The sequence below is a fragment of the Malurus melanocephalus genome, unplaced genomic scaffold (genome assembly GCF_030028575.1).
Source record: "Malurus melanocephalus ecotype Western Australia unplaced genomic scaffold, MMel_1.1 scaffold_180, whole genome shotgun sequence".
Taxonomy (NCBI): Eukaryota; Metazoa; Chordata; class Aves; order Passeriformes; family Maluridae; genus Malurus; species Malurus melanocephalus.
The window spans coordinates 1-14393 of NW_026623412.1; the positions used below are offsets into that span (position 1 = coordinate 1).

The 14393-nt window shown below is 35.3% G+C and overlaps 2 protein-coding genes across 2 annotated transcripts in view; both read left to right on the forward strand.

Annotated features, from left to right (window-relative positions):
* Nucleotides 1-626: 626 nt before the first annotated feature.
* On the forward strand, nt 627-4596 carry MDH1B (malate dehydrogenase 1B; the record flags this gene model as incomplete). The annotated part of the gene is made up of 4 exons (XM_057372839.1): nt 627-768; nt 1718-1881; nt 3003-3142; nt 3809-4596. Coding segments are annotated over 4 exons (503 nt in total), but the record flags the coding sequence as incomplete, so codon positions are not given.
* Nucleotides 4597-9287: 4691 nt separating this feature from the next.
* DYTN (dystrotelin) overlaps nt 9288-14393 on the forward strand; it is an 18772-nt gene continuing 13666 nt past the window's right edge. Inside the window, exons 1-3 of the mRNA XM_057372881.1 lie at nt 9288-9353; nt 11451-11525; nt 12461-12662. Of these exons, the coding sequence (XP_057228864.1) occupies nt 9308-9353; nt 11451-11525; nt 12461-12662 (323 nt within the window). The 5' untranslated portion in view covers nt 9288-9307. The remainder of the gene's footprint in view (nt 9354-11450; nt 11526-12460; nt 12663-14393) is intronic.

The following is a 14393-nucleotide window of genomic DNA, read 5'->3' on the forward strand; positions in this document are numbered from 1 at the left end:
GTAGTATTATTTTGGGGTTAATTAACTTTCATTCTCAGGTCAATTGTTATAGCTTGGTTATATTTGCACATTTCTGCACTGCATAGCAAAGGTGTGGTCTAACAGTCTGCTCAGCATCAGGATTCAGCGAGTGTTGCATAGGCAGAACTGGTCATTGATGACAAATCTAAATATTTTGGAGCCTAATAAAATAGAAAAGCCAGTTAATAGGCTRAATAGCTATCAGCAGGTTATTTGAYAAARYCATTTTCACCAAAGCTGGTAGTTTGTTGTTTTTTTTATTTTTAAATTATTGTTTTTATTGTTTATATATTTGTTTTTACATGATTTTAGTAGGAACATTGCTGTATGTTTGCAATATGATTTGTTGCTGTTTTAAGAATTAAATATTTATTAGATTTTGTCTATTATTTACAGTAAAATGATATAAATTAAAGCTCCTTTTTCACCTTTGTGTTGAGGTTTCATATAGTCTAGAGAACTTGGTTGCATTTTTCAGATTCAATAATTTCTGCTAGAAAGGCAGGCTACTGATTTCAGTAATTTATATTGAAAGGGATTTCTGAAGCCTATTTTTCTGAAATTATTTGGCTCTTCACTAATCTATGTATTTTCCTCTGTTACAGGAGTTAAAGATGTGATTGTTTGGGGAAATATTACTGGCTCTAACTACATTGATTTGTCACATGCAAAACTTTATGGATATGACTGTGCTATTTGGGGACCCCCTACTTATCCACGTTCTTTGTTGAATATGATTCGTGATAGGTACAGTACAGATTTATTTATTTAAAGTAAAACAAAAGAACTGCTTTTAATCCATGTTTATCTGACCTGTGTAATAAAACATCAAGAAAGGTTTTGTTTTTAAGAATTGTCTTTACTGATTGTCACTGTACATGAAGGAAAACACAATTTGAGGTGGTCTATCTGCAAAAGAAGTTGAGTAGTTCCTAGTGTTATACATCATGGTTCTGACTTTCCTGCCATCTTTGTTTATAACTATTTTTCCTACATTTTAAGTGAGTTTTTCTTGTATCCTATCATGAACACTTTATAAGAAGTAATGAAAGTCTGGGTAGTGATTTCGATAGCTAGTTTGCATGAAGAAACTTTGAAGTAGTATTAAACAGGAATCTGTTCCTGGATTAGAGGGAATTGGCCTGAGCATACGAACTGTCAGTTCCCCGAAACAGATGATTTGTTAACCCATTTGAAAAGGATACCTGGCAGCTAGATAGCTTCCTGTGGAGAGAACAGTAGCAGAGAAAGGGTGGGTGCAGTGAGAGTGCAGCAGGTGTGACACGCCCAGGTCTGTCTATCTAGAGCTCCCACTCTGCTCTAAACTTGGCATTTACTGGAGAGCAGACCTTTCTTTTGTCCTGTGATTGTACTGTGCCTAGCACAGGGAGATTATGGTTTGTGGCTGGGTTCTTACATAAGGCTGTAATAACTATGAATTACAGTAATAATAGAGGTTATGACTTTCACAGTAGTACTAGTAGTTTCTCAAAGTAGTACTTATTACTTCTAGAGCTACTTTTTGTTTGACCTTTTTTATTTTCTCTGTCTGTAAACACTTTGACTTCAGCAGTGAAGTCTGAGTAAGTTTTTACTATTTTCTTTTCTAGGATTTAGTTTTTTTTCTCTAGGAAACTACTCTTCCTGCAATCATCTTAGTTTTTCATCCCTTTTTTCCCCATTTTTTTGTTGGTAGTGAATGGATCCATTCAGAAATCCTATCTGCACAGAGTACACTGAGTTCCCAGGTGTCTCATTGTACAGGAATGTTGCCTGCTCATGCAGTAGCCACTGTACTGCAGTACTGGTACCATGACTCTCCTTCTGATGAGATCGTTTCTGTGGGAATACTTAGTGAAGGTAAATCCATTTTTTGCTTCACATATTCTCTTGTAGCTTTGCCCTACAAATTATAGCCTTGCCCTATCTCTAATATTATTTTTAATCAATATTTTTAATTTAATAAAAGCTTGTAAAACAAATCATGTGAGGCTAAGAGTTTGTTTCATCATAAGAACTTCCAAATCTAACAGCTTGTGATAATGCTCACTTTTTACAGGCATCTCTTGGGTTAATACTGTTTTTATGAAGATCATGCCTTACTCTTTTAGTTTAAATGCTTTTCTGATGTATGTTTTTTGTGCAGGAGCTCTTTATAGTTCTTAGAGCCTAGACTATAAAAGTGTATTCTTCTTGTGCAGTTATGTGAACAAATAAATAGAACCTTTCACAGTGGCCATTTAACCCTTTTATGAAATAAATATCTTTTCCCCTTTTTTAAGATGTACAACTGGTACAGCAATTGTGTTACAATGCAGGAAAGACACCTGTTGGATATGGTCCAGAGCAGGGACACATAAAATTATCATAGGGATGAACATCTTTCTTACAAAAAGAGGCTGAGAGAGTTGAGGTTGTTCAGCCTGGAGAAGAGAAGGCTCTGGGGAGGCCTTAAAGCACCTTCCAATCCTTAAAAGTAATTGCAAAAAAGATGGGAATAAACGTTTTGGGAGGGCCTGTTGCAATAGGACAAGGGTTAATGGATTTAAAGTGGAGGAGTGTCAATTTAGATTAGATTTAAATACATTTTTTACAGTGAGTGTGGTAAGACACTGGAAGAGGCTGCCCAGAAAGGTGGGAGATGCTCCAACCAAGGGAACTTTTAAGGTCAAGTTGAATGGGGCTCAGATACATTTGAAGATGTCCCTGCCCATCAGGGCAGGAGGGTTGAACTAGAGACCTTTTGACAGTCCCTTGCTACCCAAACTAGTCTGATGCTAGGATTCATGTACATGTACCTAAAGTACAAAGTTACAGTAAAAGGGACATTCTCTTTTGAACTGTAGACTGAAAAAGGCAGTCTCCATTTATACTGAGATCTTCTAGTTACAGACTTTTACAAGTCTGTAGGACTGGGTTGAAGCTGGTGAGGATGTAATCAGAAATAACACGTTCTGTCATGTTTTTCCCCTTTTCTTCAGGTCAGTTTTGCATTCCTGAAGAAATTATCTTCTCTATGCCAGTGAGGTTCCAGAATGGTAACTGGGAAGTCATCACAGAATTAGAAATTAATGAAACGACCCAAAAAGTTCTAGAACGTTTATCCCACGAGCTGGTTCAGGTAAGGATTTCTTGTGTCTCATGTGTGCCCATTCTGCCATCTATGGGCACGTTGTGACACCACTTTGAACACTGAGACCTTGACTGTTAGACGTACCAACTACACACAACTTATGCATGGTAAAGACCAGATATTTATAAGTGTAAGGTAGTATTTATGCATTGAAATGGACAACTGTTCTTCTGCGCAAAAAGGAGATGATAAAATAAATTTACCTATGTAAAGTATAAAATTTGCACTCCAAAGTTCAGCCCGCAAAACAGATGTATTGCCTTTAATTTAATGTTTCTAAATTCTATGTTGATTTTGCTTATGTGGTATTGAGAGTATTTCCATGCCAGAAGACATATATTTTGGCATTTTTATGGCTGTGACTCTGCATTAATGAAGGCCAGACCTTACTAGAGTTAAAATACAAAATTATTGAGCACTAATTTAATAATGAATTTCTTGTCACTTAGTGAGGCAAAAAGAATTTATTTTTACTATTGAAACACTAAAAAATACTGTTTCCAAACTCTACATTCTAGCTTCAATTAGATTTTGTGATCTTCAGTCATACTAGTAATGTGTAAGAATTATTTTGTTTTAACGTATTTTAAGCTTGTGCTAGAATCATAGATTAAAAGAATGGGTGGTATTAAAAGTGCTTTTTCTTCCATTTAGGAAAAGCTCGTTGCACTAAAGGAAATAGAAGAAATGCGTCCATATGAAGCAGAATAAAATCTCCACATCTCCCAAGTGTTTCTGTGCTGCTTTTCCTATTTAACTTGCTTTTCAAGTTCTCTGCCCTCATTCATCAGAATAAGAACAGATGAACATGGAAGCATGTTTTAGTTTTGTTTTTTCACTTTTTCTCTATTCTCAGCTTGTGAAATTCCTGCACTTTTCCAATGTCCTTGCCATTTCTTTTTATTTTTCATTCCTGCAGATCTTTTCCCTAGTTTGTTTTCTTTGTCCCTTCCTTCAATTTCTTTCCAGTGCTTTTATATCAGCCCTTTCTGTACTATGAGCTGTTTTTCTCTATTAAGGGCAGGCTGAAGAATGAGGAAACCATTTGGACCTTGATGCCCAGAGCTTCTAGTGAGCTCATAAGCCTTTTGGCTATCCATGCTTGTTTCTTGGGAAAGGACTACAGACACAATAAGATATTCTTGATGAATGCAGAATTTAATTATTCAGCTAATCATGACCTTGTTTAAGCCAGACAGGATTTTTCCAATTAGGTAAGAGTGTCCTTCCCTGTCTGCTCTCCACTTGTGTGGAGCTGCTGTTATGCAGAGCTGTCCCATTCCTCTTGTGTCAGCATTAAACACTAAGCAGAGGCTTTCCCACTGCTAGCAGAATTTTGCTTGGTTGTGTCTTCTCTTGTGATATCAGTATCAGGTGTTCAAGTATTCCTGAAGTGCCCTGCTTATCTCCTTGCATGTGGAAATGTTTTAGGAGGCTAGCAAAAATAGCTTTTTTTTTTTTTTTTTTTTTTTTTTTATAAGAATGGAAATCTTCCCTATTGGGTCACTTTAGTTAGAGTTGTCTGGATGAGAAAACACTGGATATTCCCACATTAAAATAAAGTTTCCATTGCTCAAAAGAGCAAACTACAAAAAAAGTCTGAGCATTGCTGTAGCTTTTGCAGTATTTTCCTCATTAAAAAAAMCCCAGGAAGTCTCTAGRTGGAAAAATATTTCAAAACCAGTTWTTTATTTMATGGGTTTCAAGGGCATACTCATGTGTTTTAAGTCAACCATAATTAAATTATTTTCTAAATAAAATTGTTGTGGAGTCTGTTTCACTTGCATGTTTTTGGTGTCTTAAGTGATGGAGACTGTGTTAATGAAACATTACTCGCTAATTTTTTATCAGATATTTTTAAAGCAAAATACAAAGCTTCCCATTCTTTGAATCAGTTATGTATAGTTGCAATAAATTCTTTATTTGTGTTCAAATTGAGGTTCAAGCTTTGAATAGGGGTAGACTTCTTATATGAGAAGAACTGTATTTGTTACTGGCTAGGACAGGATGAGAGGGGTGTCTCAATGGTCTTAGAAAGAGGAGCTTAGAAAACTCAGGTATCACAAGGGAGCTGGAAGAATGTGGAATTTTATGTGAAATGTAAATAGGAAAGCAATCTTTAGAGGAACTGAGATATTGTTATAAGTATTCTTTATGGAAGAGTTCACATAGAAATTGTGGAGACGTGTTGTAAAAAGTTTTGAAGGAAGGGCATAGGAATCATTTGTTTCATGAGGAAGTGATCTCCAGGAAATTGGTTTTTAGTAGAGTATGCACAGATCAGCTAAGTTTCTGAGGAGCATCTGGAGGCAAGTGTCTCAAGGGAGCATAACAGAGAGGGATGCTACTGGTCTCTACAAAGCACCTGGTTTCTCTATGGCTCCTTCTCCAAGACGTAAGAGCAAAAGTTCATTTCTCTAATGTGTATTTACCTTCAGGCTTTTTCTATATGTATAGGCTTTAGCAGTCTTACTCGTTGAATTATTTTATTCTGCCTGTGGAGATTGTTCAAACAAACTGCAGCTCAAGCACCAGCACTTTCCAGCTGTTAATGAAAAGGAAAATAACTGTTCCTGTAATATATAAGTAGGCTTATTGGACTTTGGAGTCACCATCTGAAAACCTTTCTTCTCAGAGGCTGGGAGTAGAAAGTAAAAAAAAAACTGTTTGGGATGTCTCATGTATTCTAAATTATTCTAACTGGATTTGTCTAGAGGTCTGCAGGGAAGTTCAGGTCTTCCCTCATGGAAGAATAAGGGAATGGAAAAGTTTCTTTTTCTAGCTTTTGCCAAGGAGAGAAAGAAAGAATAAAAATAATAGGAAAGCTAAAATATGATAACATATTCAAAGTTGATTACAGTTTTAACACACTAAGTTTTGTTTTCTGTAAGTAATAAGCAATTTCTGGTACACATTTTTGCACAAGTTACTAAGTAATGTTATGTATACAGGATATTCATGGTATTAATGACTTCTACACCTGGGTACTCAAGTAACTGTTGAAAAATTTATGAAAAAGGGCTTTAAGCTAAATGTATGTGTCTTACAAATGTTATATATAGATTCCTCATAAACCCTAGCATTGGGATGTACTGAAGAGCTTTCTGGTTGGTCTGAGTATTCTTATTCTAGGACATTACCACTAGGGCTTACTATTTTTCTTTGTATAGCTTCCCCAACTCTTTGTTACAGCACACTGTGCTTTCTGCGTTACCGTGTCAGCTTCCACCTCATTTTCAGTTTCTATAGTAACACTGTTTCTCAGCAACTGGGAGATGCTTAGTAAAGGCCCCTCAATTTAGCAGTATTGCACTCCAATCAAAAAAAAATTGCTTTGAAACAAAGATCAAAGAAGTTTTATCTTTAATAATTCAGGATATTTATTACTAATTAATTAGTGTTCTCTGTTTTGACTGCTCAGACAATTACCTGATACTTTGATCTGGGCCTTTGCTAGGCATTTGTTGTGAGCAGCTTTAATTTAAAAGCAAAACATTTAGAGCTGTGTCTTGAAGTCAACTTTTAAGTGCTGTGAAAATACTGGACATCTCTGGTGGTTCCATCTGACTTCTGGACCTTTAGTAATGACAGGAAGGTAAGCACAGCTACTGTATTTAAGAAGAGACAATAATTTTGGCCTTTGAACAAAACATGGAATGTTTTCACCCTTCATAGGAAACAAAAGTAATTGTAGGTTCTTTTTTTGCATATTTAAAATGTTGATCATATGTTGTCTGATTTCAAAAGAAGAAAAGTCTGTGATCAAGTCAATTGATCTGTTGGGAGATTTCTGCCTTAATTCATGTGGCTTGTCTTTCTCTGTACTTTAATTCAATTATGTAGCATGTTTCAAATTGCATTTTATTTGCTAAAGTACATATTCTGGGAACCTGTAAGGCAAACAAATTACATATAAGTAATTAAATATTACTTTTCTTTCACATTCCACTAGAATTCAAGAAAAATAGTCTTGTTCTACACATGAGTATTCATGTTAATGGGACCAGGATTTATAATTGTAACCTTTTATTTCCTGTACATAACTTTATTTTTTTGTTTGTTTGTTTGTTTTCTTAAGTGTTTTTCATTATTAAAGCTCACAAGTTTCTGAAGTATAACACACAGGCTGAAGTAGTGTATCAATGAACAAAGTTACTTCAGATTTCATGGGTGGCAGATAGTGCTTCTACTTTAATATTGTGTTCATGTGGTGACACAAAAGTAGATTCTGTTCATTTCACCCAGGCAGTCCTACAGCAGTCAAGATCTGAACCGTTCATAGAGTTTTGTTTATGAAAATACATTGTATTTTCATACTGTACATACATTAATAATGTCTTTTGTAAGTCTTTGGAGGGAGTGTTCATAGATATGATCCTGTATAATGATGGCCAGTTTGGTAAAACACATAAACACATGCTTAACTTTGACTTTGCTTGAATACCCTAGTACAAGGCTGTAGAATGTTTTATCATATGGGTAATTTAAATGTTAGACGTGCTGTACTGGATAGGGATCTGGTCATCTTACAGTAAGTATCAAGCACTCAGAGATTATGCAGGCTGTATAACTCAGTAAGTCAGTGGATCTGTTCTCACTTGAGTGAGTCAATTCTAATGAGTTCTAATTTAAGTGAGTTTAACMTGGATATTTTTACACTCATCCATTTTCTTTATTTTCTGTACCTCTGGTACAGAGGAAAAAAAAAAGAGGCAAGCTGTGTGCTTGTAAGTCTGCCTTCTAGGTTACTACATGTAGCTTTCACTAAACACTAATGTTTAATTCATTGCTTAGTATCTTCTGATTTAATTGATTTCCATACATGGACTTTTCTGTGATGCTAAGCAGAAGCACCTACTACTGCAGCTATTTTAGGAGCAGTTATATCATATTTTCATATATATTGCATATGGATAGGTATCTATTGGTAAAATTACATGCTTGTGTAAATGCTGGGCAGAGCTGTAGTCTTACAGAACCCTTAGTAAGGAAGAAAATAGAATAGTGGAAAAGAAACATAGAAAGTCTTTCAAACAAGGACTTCAGTAAAAACTGTGGCATTGTAGTCCTGAATGAAAAGGACTATTAAAGCAAATCTGTATCCCAGTATTTTAAGTACTTAAATTTAGGCTATTTAGGGACTGAAACACAAAGTTGCAGCTTTCACCAATTAAAATAGTGAGGAGCATATTTATGGTAGACTCAATAGTTTTAGATGATTGAATATTTATGCCTCATAATTGGTAAGTATTTTGTCATGTTTCTGACAAATGATCAATGATTKTCACTGAAAAAAGTGTAATAAGTGAACTTTTGCTTAAGTTCAGATTGAACACCAAATTTATTGTTTAAGTTTTAGATCATTTTCAACTATCTAATTTTTGTTTATGCTAGCAAAATTTCCTTTTTTTCTCCACAATAAATCATATAGATGGTCTTTGAAATCTTGTGCAACTTAGATTCATCATACCTAGCGTTTTGCAACTGCAATCTTAACTGAAAGATTGTTACTACAGTTAATTCTTATTTATATTTTTGTGTTTGGAAATACAACATAGTTTAGTGCATCAATGAAATAAATCCTATGGGGAGACACTCCATTTCCATTCTTACAGGCACATAGCTACTTTTGCTTTCAGAGTTTAAATAAGTAGATTCATGGTTAAGCTTCCTTTTTCCCTTCCTTATCAGGTCAATAATAAATAATGGCAGCTCAGCCTAAAACTTTAGTTCTGCTTGAAAATTCTAGAAACTGCTTGTGAGTAATTGTGATCGATAAATCTTGGCAAGAGTCTTGTGTAAAGAAATGCACTCTGTGACCTGAAATAGTACACTATGGACTGTGTAGTAAACATTGGACTCTTAATTGTGAAAGATCCCATTTCCTGTACTTAAAACTGTTTTGAGGATTGGTTTTGCCCTGCTAAAATTTTGCAGTCACTTGAATTATCCCYACTTTATGCTGAGYRGAGAGCTTGCAATTTGCTGGCATTTCTCTGCATGTGGCACCAAAACTATTTTGGTTTATGTAATTGTRTTTAATTTCTGAAATGCATCCAGTAAATTGTTCAGATGAGAAGGTTTAATTTGAATGATTCGGTATGTCTCTGTCTAGAATATATGGTTTTACACTTTGGTTTCTTTTGTTGTAGAATGCCTAATGCCATCTGTTCATTTCAAATGGATCCAGATTTGTGGGGTAAGGATTTTTCTCATTTTTCCCCAACTTTTCTCAAAAAAGCATTTCCATGTCTTTTTGAACAGAAACTACTGAGYTTAATGAAATCATGCCACCTTGAGAATGTCTGTGCATTAGCACATAAATTACAAATTACACATCTGTGATGCCCTGCCCTTATTGTTAGATCTGTCCTGGCTCCTTCCTTGCCATTGTCACATTGGCTTCTTATGGAATGGTCAGGCACAAGGGGGCYGTGTTCCCTAATTTATAATACATGCTAAGTTTTTTCCCACATTCTGGAATAGGCATGAAGGATGGCCATACTCCCTTTTTGGGTGCCAAATCTCAGCGGACACTTCATTTGCCATGGAGCAAATAGTTCCAAATGCAGACTAGCAGGTAACCAGCTGAAGATGTCAGGAATCAGCACAGTCTTCTCTGTGTGTARGAGTTCCTTTGTCAGCTTCTCATCAAAGACCATTTATGCTTCTTGAGTGAAATTTGACACACAATAGAATGATTACATGCTGGTTTTCTGTCCCTTCCTATGAGAAATGGAATACTTTACTGTCCCTAAATAGCATCTCATACATAATAATTCTAAAATGCTCTGTATTTTAGTTGGGGGTTCATTTCTTTGCCATTTTATTTGRTGCCCTCACAAGTTAATTCTGGAACTGTACTTGACAGGCACAGAATGCCCTGCTTTGAGGCCACATTTTGTCTGTAAGGGTGAACTTGAATTAAGTAGCAGATGGCTACTAAAACAGATTCCCTTCACTAAGAAAATCATCTCATGAATGGAAGGTGTTCGAGTTGAAAACTGTGTATATTTCTAGCATTTGTATTTGAAAATAAGCATTTGGAACTTAGTCTATAGCCTACTGCAAACTGTGGGAGTTGTTCTGTTGCATTCAAAAGGGCTTTGGATCAGTTTATTGAGGAATGAGAACTGATAATATATGGAAGTCAAAACTCATTTTTCACATTTTATGATATGCTAYACTACATCTCCAAATAATATCACAAAACACAGTATGACAAGATCAGGACTTAACAGATGGTATAGCAGTTATTGGCATCTTTCTATAGCTTATACAGCATCTGGGAACCAGCAGAGCCCATAATTTGCTGGCTATTAATATTAATCAGATGTATTTGTTAGAAACCATTGCACACAGATTGGCTTGTTTCCAGACTGAACAGGTAAAGTATTTTTGTGAGTTATTTTTCTCATTTATACATATTTGTTGCTTATCTTTAACCTTAACCAACAGCATGTATCTCTTCCTCTCTGAAGTACAGGGAGAAGGAGTTTGTGAGGACAAAAAGATAACAGATAGATCCCCTTCTAGTTTCTGAAGTTTAGTGAACAAGCCTTTTTTTTTTGTGTGTGTGTGTTGAAGTTCTGTGTCTGTAAAGTATCAGTTTTTTTTTTTTTTTTTGTGTTGAAGTTCTATGTGTGTAAAGTATCAGGTTTAGGTCATGGTCAGCATCTCTTACTTTCCTCTCAGAAAAGTGAAAGCAATGAGCTGAAATCATATAAAGGTATGGGATTTAGTCAAGCAGACTGAGTGGCTTTGCTAAACAGAGATATCAAAAGTCACTTGCTCTGGTAAATGGCTTATCTTCTTCTGCAAGTGTCCCACGTGTTGATCTTGACAGAAGATTTGTTTAGTGCTTGAAACAATATGCAGTCAAAATAGTAACCCTGCTGTGCAGACCAACAAACTGTTCCTTGTAGAAGAGCATCTCTGATCAAAAAAGATGTTTGCCTAAAGAAATATTATATCATTATGATCTTGGCTAAAAGTATGTGCAATGCATAACTCTCATAACCCTTTTTCTGGTCCATGAATAAAATTGATTCCCAAAGAAGCAAATGTGCTCTCTATGTTAAATTCCCTTTTTACAACTCATGTTGTAAGAAGACTACTCGCCTTACAGAGTTATTTAAATAAAAATGTAATTTTGTTTTCTTTTTTTTTTCCCAAAATTTTCCTTCAGGGTTTTGACCAACTCCAAACTTCCCAAACTCCAAATTTGGTTGTTTTGATTTTTAGTTAGCATTGAATGAACCATTCTGTTGTAATCTGTGTTTGTTTTCTTTCACAGAGGCTTTCAATGATGTTCAGAGCTCCGTCTACAGAACAGCCCTAAAACTACGCTCAGTACAAAGTCTTTGCCAGTGTTAGTAGCCAAAGAGAATCCTGTGCTTTTACAGGGAAGAGAATCTGTATGAAATTTACCTTGCTSTCAGCATGAGTTAWTATCCTACTYTGCCCTCTCACTTTCCACCTTAGARTTTCAGAATGCATTACAAACACTTAAGATCTAGATAGTGCTTCATATACAAATTGATTCTTTTTCCCTTTTGAATGTCAATGAAAATAAAATTCTAAAATTATGGGAGAATCAAATTATTATTACAAGGTGTAACTCTGCTGTGTAGACATCACTGACAATTATTAATCTTTATCTGTGTATTATGCTCATGAAAAGTCAAATTCTAATATGTTTCTTAGGAACTGATTTATTTAAAATTATCATGGCTCATTGAAAATGCATTGACTGGACTATAAGAATTAATGAGAACAAAATAAAATATGGTAGACCAGAAAACTCCTGGTTAATATTCAACCTCCCTGTCTTTGAAGTGAGGGAGAATCAGTACAAGCAAAGAGTTGTGCAATGAAGTCCTGGTCACCTAGCTCACTTTGAAGTTACTGGATGTAAATTCCATATTGAGCTAAATTTCATGGAAATTTTGAGTTTTCCATCTGAAACCGTCTGTTGCTGAAAATGCACAAAATTCCAAGGGAGGTCCTTAGGGTAGCACAGAGAAGGTGACTRGTTTCTTGGCCTTGGCCATATTTTTTTCATTTGGGGATGCTCTTCTATGAATGTATATTTGGTCTCAGCCCTGATATGATTAATCTGCCTGATGCTCTGTGTCAATATGGGAGTACCAATTCACACAGRTACTGGTTTGTTTTTTGTATTGTATACTGTTTTAGGCTTCATTTTACAGACTTRTCTTAGCTAGGCATTTCTAATAAAAAAATTGTCATGCTTCCCTTCATGAAAAGGCAGAGTTCCTTACTCATTTCTTATTTTTCCCACAGTGGATTTGATTGATGTTTCTCTGATTCAGCACATCCTATCAAGTGAACAAAGTCAGAGACAAGAGCAGATTTCTCTCAGCCTCCAGCAAATCTCTAGAATGCTGAGGAAACTGTTCCAAAGGGCAAGATTAGAAAAGCCAAGCCAGGTAGATCCAAGAGCTGCTGAATTCACATTGAGCCTGCTGGTTGCCATGTATGACAGGTGAGAAGAAGAATAAGTGCAGATCCTTTGTGAAGGACCAGAGTCACAGAATGGCTTTTTTGGTGGGGTCTTAAAGATCATGGAGCTCCCACCCCAAGTATTGCTAGACTAAGTATGCTTCTACCACTCTTACACCATTTCTGTGTGAAACTCTCCCATTTTGATTGGTTTTGCTTTGTATAAAAGCTAGATGTAGAAATATGGGGCACAAAGCTAAATTAAATAAAAACAATGGTCAAATGTTTCCAAATGTTTTCACAACTATCTGGAAATCCAGACTTCTGACAGTCCATGCTAACTTCTTCTCTGAACAGATTTACAGAGTCCCTCTTCTTCTGACTCCCAACATATTTTGAGACAATCCTAAAAAAGAATCCATATTTCCCTCTGGAGAACAGTACCCATGCACTAGTCAACAATTTGCCAATCATTTTTCACTATTCATTTTTCTCTAGCTTAAAAAGTTCATCTACTGATAATGAAACAAAATTGATGCCTCATAACTAAGCTGAGCAACTTAGTGAATAGCAAAGTTTCTGAAAATAATAAGGAAACAGTTTACAGAGTGTAAATTTTTCTCATATATTATTAGTGAATAATGAGTTAATTCACTAAAGGCAGGATTGGTTTATGATTGTATCAGAYTTAAAAGACCAAGTTCATTGTACAAGTTATTTACCACAGGGGAAATGTATTCCCTTCTACATCAGAGCAAAATTTTTTTCTGAAAATAAATGAGCTGCAAGTGGTCTGCAGGATGTTTTCTTGAATCATTATTCATTAATACTATTATCATTACTGCTTAAGACCCCATTTTATCAAATCTTTTTGTACTTAGAAAAATCAGTTAAGGCTGAGAATAAACTGGTCTATTAAGAAACAAAGCTAGAAACATCAAGAGTATTTTGTAATTTGTGTACACCRTAGGAAAATAATTTAGAAGAATCTTCTTAACAGGACTATCTTGGTCTTTTTGGCTCTTTTATTACAGCCAATAAAGTGTCATTTTCTTTTTGCTGCAACTTCTTTTTTAAAAGGAGTTTCACAAGTTTCTTGATGTATATAGGATAGAAAAATATTTTCATCATTTTCTTCTAGAAGAAGAAGTCTAGCCCTGTAGACTACTATTTTCCACTATTAACACTGGAAAGTATTTCATATGAGGAGCACATAGGAATTTTCCATGTTTTTGTGGTAGTTTTCTTAAAAAGCTTACACAAACATCTTAGGGGGGCTTGACTGTACACTTTAGCTGATTTGTGTTTTTTCTTTGAAATTTCTGGAAAAACAACTATTTCCCATACAGTTCATACTTTAGAGACTACATTGCAGCTTTACACTCTGGGGGTTTATCTAAAGACTCTTGAAGACCATTTTGTCTAATGATATTCTGAAGCTTTGCAAAAGTAATATCTTAAATATGGATTTCCAGGATTTCCTGATTTGTGGCTTCCGATTCATGTCTCCATTGTCTTCACCAAAAAAAATGGGTTTTTCAGGTGCCTATGTTGCAAAATTGGGTTCTAAATTAATGTGCATTATTTATTATCTAATGGTCAAAACTAAACTCCTGTTTCTGCATATATMATTTCAATTAAATTGAGTTGCAGTGAAATTAAATATAATTAGCCCAAGAAGAGCTCAGTGCAGATCTGGGGACATAGTGCAGCTGCCTGATGACATATGCAAAACTTGGATTGTATCCTTTATTCACTATCATATTTGGGAAGG